We start from the raw sequence: 20,454 nt of genomic DNA, 5'->3' as shown, positions 1-20,454 counted from the left end.
TTAGTTTTGGGTGATTTTTGCATTTTGGCAGCCGTTCTATAGCCCGACCACTTGTCACAGAAAATGACTGATATGCGTGTTGTCCACAATCTGCTTGAAGTGGCACTTGTGAGCAAGATTGGTACAGCATAGTGAGCCTTCGCTTTTGAAATTTTTACACACTGCCCACTGAACCAAAAAGAAAAAAAAAGAACAAACCTTTAAAAGGAAAGGAATCATGGTCCGTACTCACAAAACTCCATTTGTATTTTATGTACATCTCTTGTGCAGACGTTGTTCGTACTATGCAGATACAAGCCGATCATGTTATGTTGGACATAATTTTAACAAGGGGTGCCGTCCAACAGAAAACTGTTTCTAAATTTGGCCCAAAGTTTCATACTGCCTTTCTTCTCCATATTTGCTTGTAAAGCAAAAAAAAGAAGGAAAACACTCTGTATTCCATTCAAATATCGAAACCCAGATTTTTTCAAAATTTCTCTTCCGGTCGATTCTATTCTAAAGTTCAACTATTTGAACACCCTTGAATTCCGGCTATATATAGCCCGATCGTCCATCCCGGCCACAAGGGCGGCGCTGTCTCCACAGCACGGAGTGCGAAGAACACGGGCGACGCATGTGCAGGTGTGACGATGAAATGCGTTTATTTACGAAAACTGCGAGGCACTAGAGCGTTCGAGCCGAAAGTGCATCACGTGGCTGCAGCACGGGGAGCACGTGCGCCGCGGCGCTTCGACCATGTCTCTTCCACGTCGCACACACACACACACACACGTACACGCGCACACCACGTTCTCGAGTCTCACGTGCGAACGTCTCTGCCACACCTCCGGTTCACACGTTGAGGTATACACGGCTCTGGTATAAAGCATGCAGTTTCGCCCTTTCCGCGCCCACCGACTCGTCGCCTGAGGCTATCCGATCTCGGGCTGCCGTTTTGCTGCCACAGCATTAATGCTCGGATCGTCCAGCCGCTCTTTTGTCATTAGCCGACATGCTTTGATTGCCTGACCGAATCTGGGGACGAACGGAAGTGACGACATGATTGCTCAACGTTCTGGAAATTTCATCGAAGCTACAGATTAATGTTTTTTTTATTTTCTTTGTTTCTTACGAATATATGTCGCGGTGAATAAATCTCGTGGTACAAGGCTAATTCACTGTTTTGAAGCGGGAGAACGCGCCATATATGGCGGCCACGAAACGGAAAGAAATAAAAGAATACTGCATTAGAAGCAGGCAGCTTTAGTGTACGAAGTTTCAGAAGGCAGGCGCGAATAAAGACACACGTAGTAAATGACAGACAAGACGTGTGTCTGTTCTCACCTGTCTTCTAACAGCTACATTTCGCCCACTTAACCCAACAAAAGATTGCCTTTTTATGCACTAAGCTGGAGGGCCATTCGATCATAGTGTGTATGTATGATTTTGACAGGCTAGCGTATACCTGATCCCGCGTGCTGATATGTGACCCGCCTGTTCATTCTGTACGCTTTGCTCGTTTCTCCATTGCATTCGTCCGTCCGCTGTGCGGACGCACTGCTCAGGGGCGCGAAATGAGTGCGCACCTACAAATGTGTCGCGCCTATTCGCAACCACAGCAGCCGCAATATAGTATATTTCATCGCTCCTGTAATCATTGAATACAATAACCTTGCTTCATGTGCTGGAAGCACAGTTTTAGCGTTCGTAAGTTAACAGTAGCGCTATTACTGCGATGACCTCTTTATCCACCGATCATGTGAAAACGGTCCCTGCGCTTTCGCAGAGATTTTCGAGAAGAGGTCAGTGTGACTTAGAAGCGTGTGGATACCTATTAATGTGAAGTTCCCGACAGAAAAAAAAATGCACAAAGGATGTTAACGCCTGTAACGAGCACGCAAGCCTTGAGGCTATGAGTAAGCATTAAATTACGTCGTTAGAGTATCCTCCATATAAAGCTTTCGTGAAAAAGTGTGCCGAAAGCATGCAATCACCCGCAGCACCATCTATGTCAGGTTCTTTTTTTTTTTTTCGGTGACTGCGAGCGCCTTGCACGCGGTCCCCTTATGACCCGGCTCCGCAATCATGCATTCCTTAATTCCGTGCAAAAAAAAAAAAGGCCGCCCCATTCGGAGTTCTTAGTTTGTTCGCCCCGCGTCAAGTCCAGCGACCGCGCCACTACACGGCAGCATGCAGCGTCAATTCCAACGCGACTTTTCGACAGGCGGCGAGTCGGTGCAGAGAATCGATTCGACGCTTCCCACGTTGTTCGTAAGACGGATCACAAATAATAAAACTGCGAAGCACGCGCACAATTGTCACTGGGTTCCTTGTCGCTTCATTACAGTTTCACAGCACAGGAAGAGGGTGGGGTCAGAGGGCCTGCACATCCTGCACTGCAGTGACGACAGTCTTCTTGCATGGTCGCCCGTATTCGTGGGACGCGTGGGCGGCGGATGCCAGTGAGAGCAGCCCAGACTCTGCGGCGTCACCAGTGTTCCGCTTGAGGGGACGGGGCAGGGTTGAACGTACGACGGTGGCTCGCGGCGAGCTTCACGTTCGAATTGGAGGCACAGTTCGGCAAAGCGCCCGTGCGAACAAAAAGCGACGGGTGCCAATCGTGGTTGGACGGACGCAACACGGTATATATAAGTATATAGACTACGCTGTATAGGCCACGGCGATTGTGGTCCGATTAAAGTCTATACTTTGATTCATCCCATGAAAAAAGAAAAGGGGAGTGGAAGAGATTATTTATAAATCTACGGCTTTTTAAAATATTTTGTCAGTGTCGTCGACGGTGAAACAACAGGGCTCTGCGCAAGTGAAACCCAATTGAAACTTTGTTCAACGTCTTTTTTGAAATGAGCACGGCCGGTTCAGTTCACACGGAAATTAATTCGCTACACGTCTGGCAACATGCCCACACGCGCACCTCGTTATCTAGATGACAAAGGCTTAGATCAAGAAGATCGACGTTGGAAGAAATGCGCGTGCCAATATTCATATTTATACCTTTCCTGCCCGCCGCACTCGAATATATCTGTGGCAAATATTGGTGCCGTCTTCAAGATTTCGAACGTGTCCACTGCGCGATTAGCTAGCTCTCTGCAGGCAGGTGGGGGAGCTCGGTGGAGCACATCTGCGACGCCACAAGGCGCCCGAAAGCGCCTTCTCATTTTTTTTTTTCTCTACATACGAGCAAGAAATGATCTCGCCTTCGCGAGACGCAGTGCCGAACTGTGCTTAATTCGCATCCGAATCGGAACGTACGTCGGTGATGGGATTCCGGTGCAGAGTTAACGACGCCGCGGCCATCATCAAAAGTATCCCAGCCGCTGGGGCATGCGCCCGTTCGCCTCTGCCGCAGAGTCAGGCGGCGCCTACTGGATCCGAGGCCAGTAGCTGGACGCCAGGTGGTCGCCGCTGTTGTGGCCGGGCACTTGCACGGGCACCGACACGCCCGGAGAGATGAGCCCTGCGCAAGCCGAGAACAGCGTTTGTGTTTTATGTACTGTCACTGTATCTTATGTATACTGTCGCTGTATTCACGCAATGTCACTGTATACTTTCCCTTCTTTTTCTTTTGTAGTTGTAACATCTGTTACGATCATCAATTTTGCACAATTATCGCGTCAGTGAAGAAGAGTATCCGGCGCCACCTACAGGCGTCAAGGTTCCCCGAATTAAAAAAAAAATGAAAAGAAATAGCAGCTGTACGGCCAGCCTAGGCCGGTCATAAGCTTTATGCGGAACAAAGTCAAACGGCTCTTCAATTTATACCAATAGCGGTTTTGGCTCGCGTTTTGCAAGAATACAGGTGCTCTGTGCTGAGTCGTATGTCGCAACTCGCTGCACACGTTTGCTTATAAAATCACATAAATTCCGCGACGGAATCGCACCGGAATGCACACGGGTTCTCACAGGCGTTACATAAAGGATAGAATTCCGTACAAAAATTACTGGGGCGAACTAAGGCCCTGTATAGTGTCTACGGGAGCTGGAAGCATCGCGGTTAAGCCACCATGGGAACGACAGTTGTGTACGTTGTTATTGCTGTTTTATATCACATGGATATATGCCGAAACGTCCTCCTTTCTTCAAACGGCTTCGTGACCTTGCGGACTGACGACACTTAACAAAATATTGCGCTAAATATGGAACAATTAGCAGTGAATATGCGTGTGCGTGCACAGACACTTGGTGCCTTCACACGTTTAGAAAAATACGATGACTTCAAATTTAAAAAGATAAAGCGTAATATATAGCGCCACAAGAACGTCTCAAGCCACAAGCACAAATACATTGACAAATCCTTGTACTGTCCCCCATTCTCACGGAATTGCTGAATAATTATTTGCAGTGTCATAGTTCACTCGAGTAATTTTTTCTTGGAATCTTTCTTTTATAATGTTCCTGATTGGACGACCACCTTTGGTAAGCAACGAATATGTACGCCTAAGGTTAACACTTAATCTATGATCTCTCATGATACTCTCACGGTTTGTGCGTGACATGTGCCCTTTAGCCAATGCACGTGATCAATACGGCCCATGCGAAGAGGAATCGTTTAACGTCAATAAAAGCACGAGGTTCATCCACTTGAATGGTCATCACCCGACGTCGCGTTTGCTGTGCGGGTCTTCAGAGGCGTTCAACGCCAGTGCATGCATAAGTTGTTCCAAGTTATCGTTGTTCGTGTTTTATGAAGTGCGCACAGAAATCGGAGCTACCTTTACAATTGTATACTCAGAGAAATGATACTATATGTAGTGAAAACGAGGTTGGGGGTTAATTTGTCTCGCGCGAGAAAAAAAAAAGCAAGAACATATACATTACCACTGTTAATCAGATTCTAAGCTAATCTCAACACTTCGGTACCGTTCTCATCAAGTTCACATATGTACGCCACTGCGATGCTCCTAATAGGTGAATTGCTGTTTCCATGCCTTCTTTTTAGCAGTGGAAAGATGCCTTTAGGCCACAGTTCGACGTTAGGTTGACCGGGTAGGCATGTAGGTAGGCAGTGAATGAGGTAGGCATGATCACGCCGGATGTTATTTTTTCGCGACCAATATCAGCAAAACATTTTAAAGCTGTCCCATGACAAGCATATACGTCTTGGTAGCGCATGCTTAAACGCATGCTTGGACTCTTTAGACAAGATGATTCGCGTCCTGAGGAGTCGAAGATGTATGTAGAAGTTTCCAAAAATCAACAATTGCGCCATTCTTCTTATAACATCGCTATGCTTTAGTGTATATTTCCTAGAGATGCTCCGGAAGCGACGCGGAGTCAGATGCTGCTCCGAGGATAAATGATTACAGAACGTCCGAAGACCGGGATCGCAGAGTGACTGTTTGTCCGCTCCTGCCCAAAGTGTACCCGAGCAACGCGTTCAAGTTCCGTATTCCTAAAGCAGCCCACTCGCGGCAACTGGGACTCACCCGTGGATCCGGCTCCGGCCAGCTGAGCGTTGAGGTGCGACGGCCTGGACGGGTAGGGGCCGGTGATCGAGTCGTACGGCGACCTGGAGACGGCGGCGGTCGCCGCGCCTCCCGACGGGCCCAGCACGCAGGGCGCGTACGGCGAGGTCGGGGGCGGCGGCACCGTCGCCGAGCCGTGGTGCGACTGCTGGTGTTGGTGCTGCTGGTGCTGGTGGTGCTGTTGCTGCTGCTGAAGGCACGACGCAGCCGCCGCGGCAGCGGCCGCGGCCGCCGCGTAGCCCGTGGCCGGCGACCCGCTGCCGTAGACGTCCGGAACGACGCCGCCGCTGCCGCCTCCGCAGCCCGAGGGCGCGTGCAGGGACGGGTACAGCGGGCTCGCGTAGCCGGGACTCGGCCGCGGAGGACTGCATCCGGTGCCGAGGCCGCCGCCGCCGTTGCCGGCGCCGTCCCGTCGCTGGCTGCGCAGCTTCTCCTCGCGGCGCCACTTGGCCCGCCGGTTGGAGAACCAGACCTGCGTGCGCAGAGGGGAAAACGAGAAGCGGCGTGAGGCCCGGGCGGGGGATTACGTTCGGCTGCGCGGGCGACGCTCCGTTTGACTCGGCTTTCCTTCCTTGTCGACTTATGCTACGACTTCGCTCGCACCGTTCTTTGTTGTGTCAGGATGCACACACGCACACACGCAAACACACCCGCAAGGCTCTCGTAAGGGACAACGAACTTTGCGACGTTTCCTTGGCAAGTCTCTTTCCTCTTAAGGGCGCGGCCCTGTGCGGTTTACATTTGTGGCTCCAGTATACGTGCGGAGTGAGCGGTTTCGCCGTCAGGGCTGACAGGTTACTCCGCAATCCTCTGGTTGATGGCCTCATCACTCATTACAAAGTGGGCCATGTGACCTGACTACTTGTCTCAAGACACAATCGAACACAAAGAAATTGAGCCACTCGATGCGAGCTTTAGGAAATTTGCTGTTAGGCTAGTTGGTACGTGACGCTAAGAACAAGCGCAGGAAACGGGACAAGGAATCGAGACCAACACAACGCGTTGTGCTTGCTCTGCTGCTTGTTCTGCTTGCAGCGCTGTTTTTTTTTGTTGTTGTTCTTAGCCACTCGATGCGCTTGGAATCAATCCCGCAAAATGCTATTTTAAACAACCGCACAAAGCAACCCACGCACTAGGCTACTAAAGTGCCGACTTACGAGCTGTTACATGCGGTCACTCTCGCTGTTGTCTTATATGTGGAACATGTTGGCCGCCGTCTGCTGCCCTTCATTTTTTTATGTCACAGGAAAACTAAATGACATTCAATATCGTGTTTAGCATAGTGTGACAGATGTTTCGTTCTGAAAAGATATTGGTGTCTCAATTATTTATAGCAAAACGCATGAATTTGTCTCGCGTCACGTCTTCCTGCATTGGAAATAGTGTCGGCTGGTCTTCTCGGACATACCAATGCACTGCCCAACACGGAGAAGAGTTAAAAGATGATTTCAAGGAAGGAATGAAGAAAGTGTTGTGAGAAGGTGATGGTGGGTTCATTGAAAGTGATCAGAATAAGAAGCACCGGCGCACATGCAAGGCAGCTCCGGTGATACAAGAAGAGCCCATCTCGCCGTAAAAATACGCATTCAAGGAAAGAACCGAGAAAGTCCTTCGAGAGAGTGGCTTCTTGAAGGTTCGTCAACATAAGCAATCCCAGTAAAAGCCGGACCCAAGAAAAGGTATCTCGGCCGCGGTCACATCTTATGCGGCTCTTGAAGGATCACTAAACCACAAGCAAAGCGTTCGACCAAAACTCAGCGCCATGACTGTATGATATATCATACCAACTTCCCGAGCTACAAGCGGCCATAACCCCGCGCAGTTTACGAAGAAGTGCAGATGACCGTAAATCTGGCCTCACTGCGTGGTCTGTCAAGACAGCTGCGCACTTCCATTCCGTAATGAGCCCTTATAGGTCACGACAATGGGAACACTCAGTATGGACGGGGTAGAAAACGATTATTGGAGGAAGGAGAAATAAAAAGAAAAAGGGAGGGCGAGAAACCCACAGAAAGAAACCGGGACAAACAAACACTCGGTCGATGACGGGCCGCGGAATAAATCTGCGCGCATATTCAATAAGCGAACCTCCTCTTCACCTCCCCCACCTCCCCCACCTCTCGTTCCTCGCATCGAGCGTCTGTTGAGTTCGTCATCGCTGCGCCCGCTCGCCTCGCCTTTCCTCCCCATTGCAGGCGATCGTCCCCTTCTCCCGAAAATGGTTTCCGCCGGCGCGTGCCTTTGTTCGGCGCACGTGCTCGCGTTCGCCGATGGCTTTCCGCGACAACGAGCACTGCCTAGCATCGCTACCACCACCAGCGCCGTCGCCGTCGCATCGCTGCACCAACTCAATGGCCAAGCATGACGCCCACGTGGGGTTATGCATCCCCCCCCTTCCACTTCCCTTCCCGCACGAGCCAGCGATTCGCGCGCGCACGACCCTTGCACGCGAGCTATGCGCTATGTATACGCGAGCCTGAGCGTTCTGTCTTTTTCTTTCTTTGTTATACGTACTTCTCTCTTATTTTTATTCAGTTTTCTCGCTAGAAACGAATAGTGCTTTTTATGCGCCAACAGTCATAACTGCGCTCATTAGGCACAGCGCTGGGCTTTGGTTCGCACTAGTGCTCTTCGGAGGTGATCCCTACGCGGTGCGCGCCATTATGTCCTCAAAGAACTCGACTGAGAGAGAGAGAGAGAGAGAGAGAGAGAGAGAGAATTGCGCCAGCGTGTACGGTGCGCTGGAAGCTCGATTGCGCGTTCAAATCAGCGCGGGCGATGTCATGCGTGTAATGAATAGAACTGAAGGTCGCCTATAGCTGAACCCTGCTTCCGTTTGCACCGAATGCGTTGGTGAGGAATTCATCTGCCGTATACAGCTGCATGGGCGCCTCTAAATCCACATTTATACCCGTTGCGTATCGGTTCGGGTATCGGGAGCCGTATCGGTTCGTGTATGCATGTGCAACAACTACAAAACTCCGCTTTTTTGTTTCTCTCTCTCTTTCTCTTTCGTGAATATGAATAATCAGTACTTGCTCTGATGTGCAGTAAAAGCAATGTACTTTGTCACGTGCCTTCCCGAGCATCATTTGGATTTCGCATTCAGAGTTTAGAATTTACGCATATACCCATTTTTATTCTTCTATAAAGTTCCTTCTCATGATCAGGGTTCCCTGTGATTAATTGACCTATGTAAACGTACTCCTTCACAGACTCTAGAGGCTGACTGGAAATCCTGAACTCTTGTTCCCTTGCCCGGCTATTCATCATTGTCTTTGTCTTCTGCATATCAATCTTCAGCCCCACTCTTACACTCTCTCTGTTAAGGTCCTCTGTTAAGGTAACTCGTCTGCAGTCTTGCTGAATAGAACAACGTCATCAGCAAACCGAAGGTCGCTGAGATATTCGCCGTTGATCCTTACCCCTAAGCCATCCCAATTTATTAGCTTGAATACTTCTTCCAAGCACGCAGTGAATAACATTGGAGAGATTGTGTCACCTTGTCCGACCATTTTCTTTACAGGTATCCTCCTAGTTTTCTTGTGGAGAATTAAGGCACCTGTGGAAACTTTGTAGATATTTTCTAAAATATTTACGTAAGCCTCCTCTACTCCTTGATTATGTAGTGCCTCTACTCTACTCCTTGATTATGTAGTGCCTCTATGACTGCCGGTATCTCTACTGAATCAAATGCCTTTTCGTAATCTATGAAAGTCATGTAGAGAAGTTGATTGTACTCTGGAGATTTCTCGATTACCTGATTGATTCTAGTTCTCTGGGACCCTTGAAGTCGTGAGACATTTCGTATAAAGGGCCGCAAGCTTTTCAACCATGACGTCTGCTTAATCTTTCATTAAATAGACTGTTATTTCATATTCACCTGCCGCCTTCCCTCGTTTCATGTCTTCTAAGGCCCTTCTAACTTCATCGCCAGATATAAAAGGAGCCTCTGTAACCTGTTCATTACTACTTTCAAAGGAGGTGTCCTGGCTGCTCTGGGTATTGAACAGGTCAGAATTCTTCCGCTGCTTTTACTATACCTTCGAAATTGCTGATGATATTGCCCTGCCTATCTTTCAGTGAATACATCTTGGCTTGTCCTACGCCAAGCTTTCTCACTGATTTCATGCTGCGTCCATTTATTACTGTTTCCCCAGTCTTTCTTACGTTATTATTTCGAATATCTTTCATTTTCTCCTTGTTGATCAGTTTTGACAATTCCGCGCATTCTATCTGATCTTTCGAGTTGTCCCGTTTCATTCCTTGTCGTTTCTTTATTAGGTCATTCGTTGCTTGAGATAGCTTACCTACTGGTTGCCTTGGTGCATTGCCTTCCACTTCCAGTACTGCTTCTGAAGCCAGCCTAGTTGCGGTTTCATTCATTACCTCTAAGTCATCTACATCTCGCTGTTCTAAGGCTGCATATTTGTTTGCTAGTATACCAGCCTGAATGGGTCCGCTTTGATCCTTACTGCGTCTAGGTTGACCTGTTTTTTATTGACAAATTTTACTTTTTCTCTCTTGAAATTCAGGTGAATCCTAGACCTCACTAACCTATGATCACTACACTTTACTCTACGTAACACTTCTGCATTCTGCACTATGCTGGGATCGGCAGAAAGTATGAAATCGATTTCATTCCTTGTTTGACCATTAGGGATTTTCCAGGTCCACTTTTTGTTGCTACGCTTTCTGAAGAAGGTGTTCACTAATCGTAGCTTATTCCTTTCCGCGAATTCTACCAACATCTCTCCTCTAGTGTTTCTAGAGCCGCCGCCGTAGCTCCCAATCGCTTGGTCACCAGCCTGCTTTTTCACCACTTTTGCACTGAAGTCGCCCATGAGTACAGTATACTGAGTTTGCGCTTTACTCATGGCTAATTCCACGTCTTCATAAAACTGACCTAGTTCATCATCATCATGGCTGGAGGTTGGAGCGTGGGCTTGTACCACCTTTAATTTATACTTTTTATTAAGTTTTATTACGACTACTGCTACCTTCTCATTAATGCTGTAGAATTCGTCAATGTTGCCCGCTATGTCCATGTGTATTAGAAATTTTGCCCCGTATAGCTTCCTGTCTGGGAGTCCTCTATAGCAGAGGACGTGGCCGTTAGTCAGCACTGTATAAGCCTCACCAGTTCTTCTAACCTCACTAAGGCCAATGATATCCCAAACAATGCCTGATAGTCCTGCTAAGTTAGCCTCATCGAAAGAGTTCGGGTGTTACAGGTTGCAAGGGTCAGTCGTTTAACTCCGTTTAACGTAAAGAAATCATGCAGAACCTACCTCAGAATGAACGTCGAAGTTAATGCGATTAGCATTGAATCAGTGTAGCGACACACCTTATTGCCAAGCGTGTATGCAGACGGGCTCCTATCTAACACTTCCCACTGCACACGCTGCGCCATCTGGCGCCACCGCCGCGAATTTCGCGCGTTGGTTGACGCAGTTTAGCTTCCCGAAGACACCATCTGGAGTGTTATGAGAGGCGCCGTGCTAGTGGAGAGCTGCGAATGGCTTTCAACGATGTGTGTTTCTTTTACGTGCACCTCATGCTCAGTATAAACGAACACCTTTTACATTCCACCACCACCTGAAAGCGATGGCTGCGGTCGGGAATCGAGCCCGCCACCTTGCATTCAGCAGCAGAACACTACAGACATTGAGTGCATGCGTAAAGGGCAAGGCGCCATTGCGGCAGAGAGAAAGAGGTAAGAGAAAGAGAGAGGGCAGTGCATGCCGAAGCCTGCAGTGCTCACCTGAATACGTGCCTCGGGCAGGTCGATCTTGGCGGCTAGCCTCTCTCGCGCAAAGACGTCCGGGTAGTGGGTGCGCTCGAATTCTGCACGAGAAAAGGAGAGGGAGCAGCATGAGTATATGCCAGGTGTTTTTTTTTTCTTGTTCTATTTGTTCATTACCGAGATATTTTTTGCAAGATCGCCATGGGGCAGTTGAAGCAATTCCACTCCTCTATCTGGTTTATTCTAAAAGACGGATGTTAAATGCGTAACACCAACACTAATTAACAAAGCAATGTCCATAAATTAACTTTTAAACTTATACATGTACGTCACAAATTGCATTTACGAATTGGAGGCGCTTATAAGCTCGCAATGCGTATACATTTAGAAGAATTTCCGAGGTTAATAGGAAGAAGTTTCGAGATTTCCGTTCCTAAAATGAGCAATCGAATCCACGAAATCCAGTAGCGTTCTAGTTAACTTTGTCCTGTACTGGTTAATAAGGAGTTTTGTTCAAAAGGCAGGCGCATATGGAGCACGTGCACATCGCAGCAAGTTTGTGGGCGCGTATCCCGAAACTGGCGCTAATTTGAATGTTTGCTTCTATTTGACATGCCTTTGAAGACATGACGGCTACGGTTCGTGAAATATGACATGCAACCGAAAGCAAATGATGATAATCGTATTTAACGTAATTTTGATAATTAGCTATGTGTTTACCCTGGTTTCTGACAAAAAAAACTACCAGCCTCTCAATGGTAATCTACCTCAGACAATAGAAATGTGCTATATCTGTCACAAACAAAGTTTTAAAATTCTGTTCAGCCTAAAAAAATAATAGAATAAGATACTAGGACACACACGCGCAAGCATCAACTATTCAACGGTGAGGTAATTTATGCCGAAAGTGCACGCTATTGCATGTATTAATTGCATTGCACGCTGCATGAGTTAATGAGGTGGTTTATGTATACATAATTTCTCGAACGTAATGCAGGACGCAGTGCTTATGAGGAGGCCTCTCGAAGGGACCGAGGGTCAATACATGAACGGTCATTATAAACCGTGAACAACGTATGTTTACATTGTCAAAGCCACACCGTCAAGACTAAGCAAGGCGGAAGCTTTCCACTAATACGTCCGCGTAAAATGTATTTGAAATGCAAATCGAGAAATACAGTAATGCGAAGAATTGAAGTGAAACAACAAATTAGCATACGCATATTCTAATCTTTCCACATATAGTCCTATGTGTGGTCAAGTTGCCGTCGAAGAGTGCACTATATTTGCACATTTCTTGCAACATTTGCAGCAAGAATTGCAACCTCCCGTGAGTGCTTGATTACACTATAGCTAGACGCACTATATACATGGTTTACAGTGCAGCACCTTTCTACTTCAGCAGCACGACGCGGCTGCCGATCGCACTAAAGTGCATCGAACGCTCAGTTAAATTCCCTCGGGTATAGTTAAGGTGTTACACATGCCGCGCCAATACATTATCTGTGTACGTGTCATTTAAACCTCACAATATTCGAAAAAGTGCGGATGACGCAGTCTTGCCTCCGCGAAATTGAGGTCCGTTTCATGATTTACTTATGATTACCTTCGTAGGGCTTTTTGACCGAGGGTATATTCCAGAGCCTGCAGGCATTTTCCTCTACACCATCTAATCTATAGTCTATACAGTCTAGGGACCGTTTGCACCTTTGATCATATATATTGTCCATAGTCTGTCATGCATAATATACACAAAGAAAATGAACTAAATTTCTAGGAAGGTAAAGTAGCACCCGCAACAAGTGAGATATGACTGTCTAAATCTACTCGTACAAGATCGACGTACGCAGATGGGCGTCCCAAAGAGACTTGGGCCCTTAAATTTCACAGCGAAGACGTATAGCCTAGATAGGAGACGGAGAAAAAAAAAAAAACGTGCGACGGATTCTGAACGAATGCGTATATACGGAGTACATAAATATAGGAGTGCGGACTCACCTTTCTCTAGCGCCTCTATCTGCTCCATGGAGAAGGAGGTTCGGTTCCGTTGAAGCTTGCGCTTGAGTCGCAAACGTGCCGCCGCATCGTCGTCGCCGCTTTCTTGGGACTCCGTGTCCAGCTCCGCTGCATTAAGAGAGAGAACATTCATTCATTCATTCATTCATTCATTCATTCATTCATTCATTCATTCATTCATTCATTCATTCATTCATTCATTCATTCATTCATTCATTCAGACGCCCCCATACCGAACGACTAATTGCGGGTTCTCTGGGAACAATTAGTGAAAAAAAATTTGACGGAACCTATCTCGCGACACACACACACACACACACACACACACACACGCACGCACGCACACACACACACACACGCACACGCACGCACGCACGCACGCGCACACACACACACACACACACCCACACACACGCACACACACACACACACGCACACACACACACACACACGCACGCACGCACACACGCACGCACGCTCGAAGCCATCGCACTGGCGGTGTACCACTGCGAATTACTTCCCTTGCTGCCAGCGGCCATTCGTGGGGCAGCGCTATAGAGCGTCCGGGCAGTTAGCCCTTGGAATCTGTGCAGAAGTACGTTTATATACGTGAATTTATGTTTGAGGAACCCGTCGCGGATTTCAATACGCGTCCAGCAACGAATAAATTTTAAAGACTTTTTTTTTTTCGTTGACGGGCGGCATGAAACGTCTAGATGGACAGACGAAAAGTGACTGAAGTAGTGTCGCATTAATACACACCATTTGAGCAAAAAATGGAATGGCGCCACAGAAATCACTGTCCCGCCAGTTCGACGTTTGAAGATGAAACTGCGCGCGAAAGGCCGCTGTACAGGGAACGCGATACGAATTAAACCAGATACACTTGGCGTCGTGTTGTTCTTCGTCGCCTCTAGTTAGTTATTAAGTATTTCTCTCAACGACGGACTTGCAGCTCCTATTGCAATTTGCCTACGTGACCAAGGAAGCTATACTGTCACAACGACGGGCTTGCATGTATGGGAACGCTTCTGCACCCATCGCTCACTCAAAACGGAATCGGGGGGCCATGTGAAGATGCAACCGAAACCAAAAGAGCTCGCATCGTATATGACATCGTACAGAAGCGCGCTAAAAATTTTAAGGAGTGGCAGCCACGACGAAGACGTGCTCCACCGCAATTCAAGGAGAATTGGCAAATCAATTACTTCGTCTGTCAATGAAATGTGATTATTTTATTGAACAGGAATATAATACCGGCGACATGCAGCGAGTGTTTCGAGGCGTTAATTGTTAACGGTGAGGTCAAAGCGAATCAGATGAAAGCGCGGTTCACTGAATGTAGGAACAAAATAGCTATGGTGGTTGCCAGAACACACTAAGCGAATGTGCGAAGGTGGTATCGAGTATAATACCACCAACATTTTCTAGATGAAAACGTGAATATTTCATGGATGTCCGCGCAAGATTTCGCTTATGAAACTGCTCACCTCCTGTGCAGCTTTTGCGCAGGTACTTGCAAGTTAGTTTTATTTTTGTTCAAGCATTTCCGTTGACACCATAAATATTTATCTTACGCGCATACCCGCTCGAGAATAACAAACGCCAAGAGGAAGTCAACAAAACAAATGATAAATAGCCAGATAAGTAATGAAGGAATAAGTAATGTAAAGGCCTGCTGAAAGAGAAATCGGCCTCTTTATCTGAGAAGAAACAGGAGCCATTTGAAGGCGAGACACACCTCTCGATGACCGTAAAGCTGGAATGCAGCAAAGCTTCATTCTTTCATCACACTATCTCCCCGACTGGGGCAATCGCAAATTAGCTCACGCCTCTAGTGGACTGTTGATACTCCGCTCTCTAATGGAAGATTGCTGCGCCGCTCTATACAGAATAGAGTTGCGAAACTTTTCGAGGTAACCAGAAATTACGTATGATTGTTTGTGCAATAGCCAAGTTGTTAAATCTCAAAAACCTTAGCTCAGGGCGCATCTGAACGGCCAGCCACGTCTTTCGAACGGTGCTACTTGGTACATTATCAGTAGCCCCACCAGGCACCTCTACCGGCAGCCTTCACGAGTCGCTTCTACCATTAAGAGTGGTGCTCCTTGGATGAAATAGCAATTCGCACTGCGTGGAATTGAGCTAGCAGATACAGCTGGTAGTTGATGCACACGCAAAAAAGAAAGAAAGAAAGAAAGAAAGAAAGAAAGAAAGAAAGAAAGAAAGAAAGAAAGAAAGAAAGAAAGAAAGAAAGAAAGAAAGAAAGAAAGAAAGAAAGAAAGAAAGAAAGAAAGAAAGAAAGAAAGAAAGAAAGAAAGAAAGAAAGCGATTCTGCACTCGCCTTCTGCAGTCACAAGCTACAGTCGTGCAGCGCCGTCGCAACACATTTCTGCCACTCGCCCGCACTGCACACGCTCCTCAATCCCGAGCTTCATATCGCGCAGTGGTGCGCTGCAGTGTAGGCGCCCCACCGGGCGATAGCGACCGTGCCGACAACAAGCAACCGCAACAGCGACGAGTGCGCGTCCCTGTAACAGCAGCTACGCACTGCACATACACGTAGTGCAGGACTTCGCTGGCAGCACGTAGGCCAGCCCAACCGGCGAGAAAGGCGGGCACACAGACAGACGGAGAGAGAAAGGACGTAGGGAACGGGCGTTATCGGCTCGTTCCGGTCCAGCGCGGCCCAGGAGCGGCGCGTCCTTTGGAGCCCCAATCTCGCGGGCCGATCCTCGCAGCCAAGCGCTACGCGTGCGGCGGCGGCAACCAACGCGGCTAGCCGAGCCAAGCCGAGCCCGACCACCGCGGCCGCGGCGAGAGTTGAGCGAGCCCCGCGCTCACAGTCGGTGGTGCCTGCGGGCTGCGCTTCTCTTATCGGCGGTGCCGTCCGGGAGGAGAAAAAACCACGGAGGCCGCGGCGAGGCGGAGGATGGGAGAGTTGGCGACGTCGCGGCGTGTAGTGTTGCGAACGTGCGCGTCCTCCTCTGCGGTCTCCTGCTTTTCCTCTCGTCGATAAGGGAGCCAGGGATGCGCACCACTGAACTAGCGCTCCGCGACGTCTTTATAGGGGGGCAGTGGCTGATGCACGAACCGGCGGAAAGCTGCGCGTGGAGCCATCCCACAGAAGCCGCTGTTGCGGCAACTGGGATGCACCGCATCGCTAAAGTACGCAGTCGATACAGTGGCCGCCCAAACCGCACGCGACAAATGCGTAGAGATGACTGTTAGTTTGGACACTTAGACCGTGATTCGTGTTAAAGATAGCGAAATGCCCGCCTCATATCCACGAAGTTGCTTTTTCCTACCGAGAAAACATATCCATTTCAGTTAATTTCTTCCCTGCGGTTTACTACGTAGATGTTGTCAATTGGGTTTCACGCTTCCAGAGGATCGCATTCTTTACCCTGTCCATAAAACATAGCGAAAAGGTGGACGCGTCAACAACGTGCGGACGTCTTGGGACACTGCGTTAAGTCACAACGCGATGGAAACGTTTTTTGTGCTGTATGGTTGTTCTTATCAAATGAACAAAGAAAATAATTAGCAGAAGCCGCTATATTTTTGTCAAGATGCTGATTATCTTTCTGTCTACTTAGTGCTGCACGCTTTGGCTGAACTGAGCAACTAAGTATACCGTAACCAGTAATACGTATATGAATGTAGGATAGAATTCAATTGGCAGAACGCCGTTTTCAATACCCTTAAAGGAAAAGTGTAGCAGTGGGCTAACGTGACGTCGTTCTTGTGCTTGAGGAAATGAAAGGTGTCTAAAGGAAGCTAAGACAATCCTTTGAAGCTATAGGTAAAGGCATGCGGTACAAACACGTTAATGGCCCACCTAAAGTCTGCAAATAAATCTCACGAATGTCGAGTGTTATCGAGAGCAAAGCCAAATTTATCGAAAGAAAGGTGGAAAGTTACCTCGGAGAAGTGTCACACTGTATCGAAATGTAGAGGGAAGTCGATGAGTCGCAAATAGGCTCGCGCAAATGCGGCGGGTGGTTAAAGCGGTTTAAGCGCGGGTGATAGTTACTTCTATAGAGTTCCTTTAGCGCTGGAAAGTCAGAAACTTGAAGACTAAGCAGACAAAGAAAGATAGGGATAGGTGAAAGTGCTTTTCCCCGCTTATGTCCATCCTTCTATATATACCCCATCCACTCTATTTTACTTTGTCTTGCATCCCTGAATTTTTGTTTAAACTTTGAGCGATGACGAGAACGCCTATATGTCGCCTAATGGCAAGAATCTGCACAGGATACTGCAGATATAATTTTGTGTTATTTGGTTTACGACCAATAAAGATGTGAGCACTTCTGTCGGTGAAAAAGCTCGATCGCTGTTGATATACTTGCAGCTTTTTGTTGTCCACTTCTTATTTTATTTCTTTATGAAAAGAATTTCACAGATATCTAAATTCGCAGATAGCGCACGTATAGTAAATCCAATCCAGGATACTTCAAATTTTCGTTCTCACTGAAGCATGATCTTCTTTTCATTTCATTGCGAACAATGAAATGCGCACTCAACTTTCTTTTAGCCCATTTTTTTTTTCTCTCTCTTAATCAGCGTTGACTCACGTCAGTGCCCTCGACCTGACAGTCCCCGTGTTGCGTGCTGGACGCCAAGGCGTAGCCGCGTCTTTATCCGCTCCGACGGTTTGACGACCACCTGTCTTGACAGCAAGGCTGACCGGCGGCGAAACTCAATACGAGGTTATCGCCCTATCGCTTTCCTGTCTGTGCGCACTTGCGATATTGACTGTGCCTTCATTCACCTGGTTTGTTTTCCGTGAGTGCCTCCGTCCGGGTATGTATGTATGTACACCAGCGAGTGTTATTTATTTATTTATTTATTTATTTATTTATTTATTTTAGCCGTCCAAGTATGTATGCACGTAGACCAGCGAGTGTTATTTCTTTATTTATTTATTTTTAGTGTATAGCCTCCAAGAATTGAAAGAAAAGTTCGTTCCACGAGTCTCGCTCTATGTTCTCACGGATATCTCTGACCGCTCCCCAGAATATGCGCGCGGTCAGGACCACGCGTAATGTAAACGTAGTGCTAAGTGTTCCGATAACTATACGTATAGCCTGAAAAGCGGGGAACGATAAGGTTAGATCTGTTCAAAAGTAAGCACATCGTCCAAGGCGGGGACAAAGAAGGAAAAAAAAAATGACACACATGGGCGCTGATATTACCAGCACGCCGAAGCGTCCTGCCCTCGTCTAAATTTGTTCACTGTGGTCTTGTGCTTGAAGGACATGCGGGTGACATTCTCCGGGCGTGGTAGCGGTGAATACGCCGTGCAGCTTTGACACATACCACGACTCGTGCCAGGGATTGAACATGTTATTTACTACGGCGCACAGGAAGACGGCTTGAGTATACACAAGAGTGCTTTACAGCGCAGCGCCGACGAACCAGAGAGAGGACGTAAAAAAAGCATTACTGCTAAACAAACAGGAACAGCAACCCTATACGGGATATACTATTTAAACGCCATGCTCAACAGAAGCGCACAAAACTTTCTTACTTCATTAAGTACAGTATGTTCCACTCTCATGCTCGTGTATACTTGCCGGCATGATCTTCGCGATGAACGAAAAAGTATTTAACATGCTCACGGTGTCCTCGATCGCGTCGTGATATCCACCGAACATCAAACGTTTTAACGGTCTACAGTGTTAGAGCGTCATATTTCTGGCTGTTCCCTGACTTACATTGAGTTGTGGAGATGGACTATGGACGGTACTCGGTGAACACAATCCAAGACTCAACGCATACAAGATCCCGACAATAACAACACTGCAGCGACAAAGGCGAAATCTATTTGCGTTCGCCTCGTTACCCGTGTTATTTTTTAAGCATTCGTATAGCTCTAGCATATGCAGCACATCTCCGTCTGTTAAGTTTCCGTTCGTGTTCATTCTCCATTGATTCGGTTAACGTCCACTGGTCCACTACGACGCCTCGTTGCTTCTCTTTAGCTGTTTGTCGATATTAGACATGCATGATCTGTAAACGATATTGACTTGGTCAGGACTTCTGCATGCAATAAGCGTCCAGATTTGTACGTATCTGGTTATACACGACAGCCGATACATGAGTAAGCCATGCGTCTAAGGCGTGCGCCTCTGATCTGCGACAACCACGACCGCAGCGCGGAATACAAGGTGGGGTGGAGACGGAGGGTGAGGTTGGGTGATTCTGACGAGAGCCGAGGGTGCGTCTCTTTTTTTGACGGACGGGCCACCCGGGAGACTGACGCGGACTCAGCGCAGGAGAAGTACGCAGGGAGGAAGACGCAGAAGGACGAAAGACGAGAAAAAGAAGAAGAACGTCGCGGTCTTCTTTCATCGCCCACATTGTGCGTCACCTTCCGTGGGATCCGCGCACACACGCTTGCGCACGCACATCCCGAGCGACGGCCAAAGCAAACAGCCACACACAAAGCGTCCGAGGCGACCTCCAACGGCGCATTTGTTCTCCCTTGTCTGATCCCTCGCGGGGACAGTCCTCCGAATAAAGGGAGAAAGACGCGCCGAGTCCCGCTTTTAATCTGTTTGCGTTTGCTCGCTGTCGACCTTCACTTTTTCTGTATTCCTTTTGCCCCGTCCAGCCCTTGTCGTGTGGCAGGCTGTCTCCCTTCTCCTGCTCCTCGGCGGGCTTTGACGTTTCCGATGATCGTGCTCTACGTGTGCCCCCCGCGGACTTCTGTGCTGCGAATGCTGTCGTCGCTTGCGCCGCTGTAGCGACGGCGGCCTCTATACGCGTAACGCGCGTCCGTACGTTTGTGTGCGAGATCGAGGCGCTGTGTACGTATACACAGACGCGTACGAGGCATCCGCGCACGTGCATTTGCGTCTCGCGAGCGTTTGTATCGCTGCCGCGCGTCCTGCCAAATTTGACGCGCGACGCAGCGGCAAAGCTTTCGGCATCCGTCCGGAAAAGGAAGGCTCTGCTGTGCTCTCGTATGCCGCAGCGCTCGCCCTCCGAAATTTTTAAGGGAGCTCGGCGAGTCGCAGCACACCTTACGGGCCTCGGTCGAGGAAGAAAAGCCCTCCCCCCTCCCACCCCACAACGCGAGAGGCATAATGGCGTCCCGCTGCGAAGGTTGGTGCGCACCTTGCGACCTGAAGACGACGGCGACAACGGGGACGATTCTTTCATTCTTTCTTTTTATTTGTTTTCCTCCCTGTTCACTAAGGAGCGAGCGGTTAT

General features: G+C 48.2%; 1 protein-coding gene across 1 annotated transcript in view; it reads right to left on the bottom strand.

The window, feature by feature from the left end:
- Nucleotides 1-621: 621 nt before the first annotated feature.
- LOC135901318 (paired box protein Pax-6-like) overlaps nucleotides 622-20,454 on the bottom strand; it is an 81,562-nt gene continuing 61,729 nt past the window's right edge. The window contains exons 6-9 of the mRNA XM_070535812.1: nucleotides 13,213-13,338; nucleotides 11,233-11,315; nucleotides 5,430-5,940; nucleotides 622-3,460 (exon numbers count right to left, since the gene is read on the bottom strand). Of these exons, the coding sequence (XP_070391913.1) occupies nucleotides 3,366-3,460; nucleotides 5,430-5,940; nucleotides 11,233-11,315; nucleotides 13,213-13,338 (815 nt within the window). The 3' untranslated portion in view covers nucleotides 622-3,365. The remainder of the gene's footprint in view (nucleotides 3,461-5,429; nucleotides 5,941-11,232; nucleotides 11,316-13,212; nucleotides 13,339-20,454) is intronic.

Source organism: Dermacentor albipictus, chromosome 3 (genome assembly GCF_038994185.2).
Source record: "Dermacentor albipictus isolate Rhodes 1998 colony chromosome 3, USDA_Dalb.pri_finalv2, whole genome shotgun sequence".
Lineage (NCBI taxonomy): Eukaryota > Metazoa > Arthropoda > Arachnida > Ixodida > Ixodidae > Dermacentor > Dermacentor albipictus.
The sequence above is the reverse complement of the archived record's forward strand: the minus strand, read 5'-3'. Positions and strand labels throughout refer to the sequence as shown.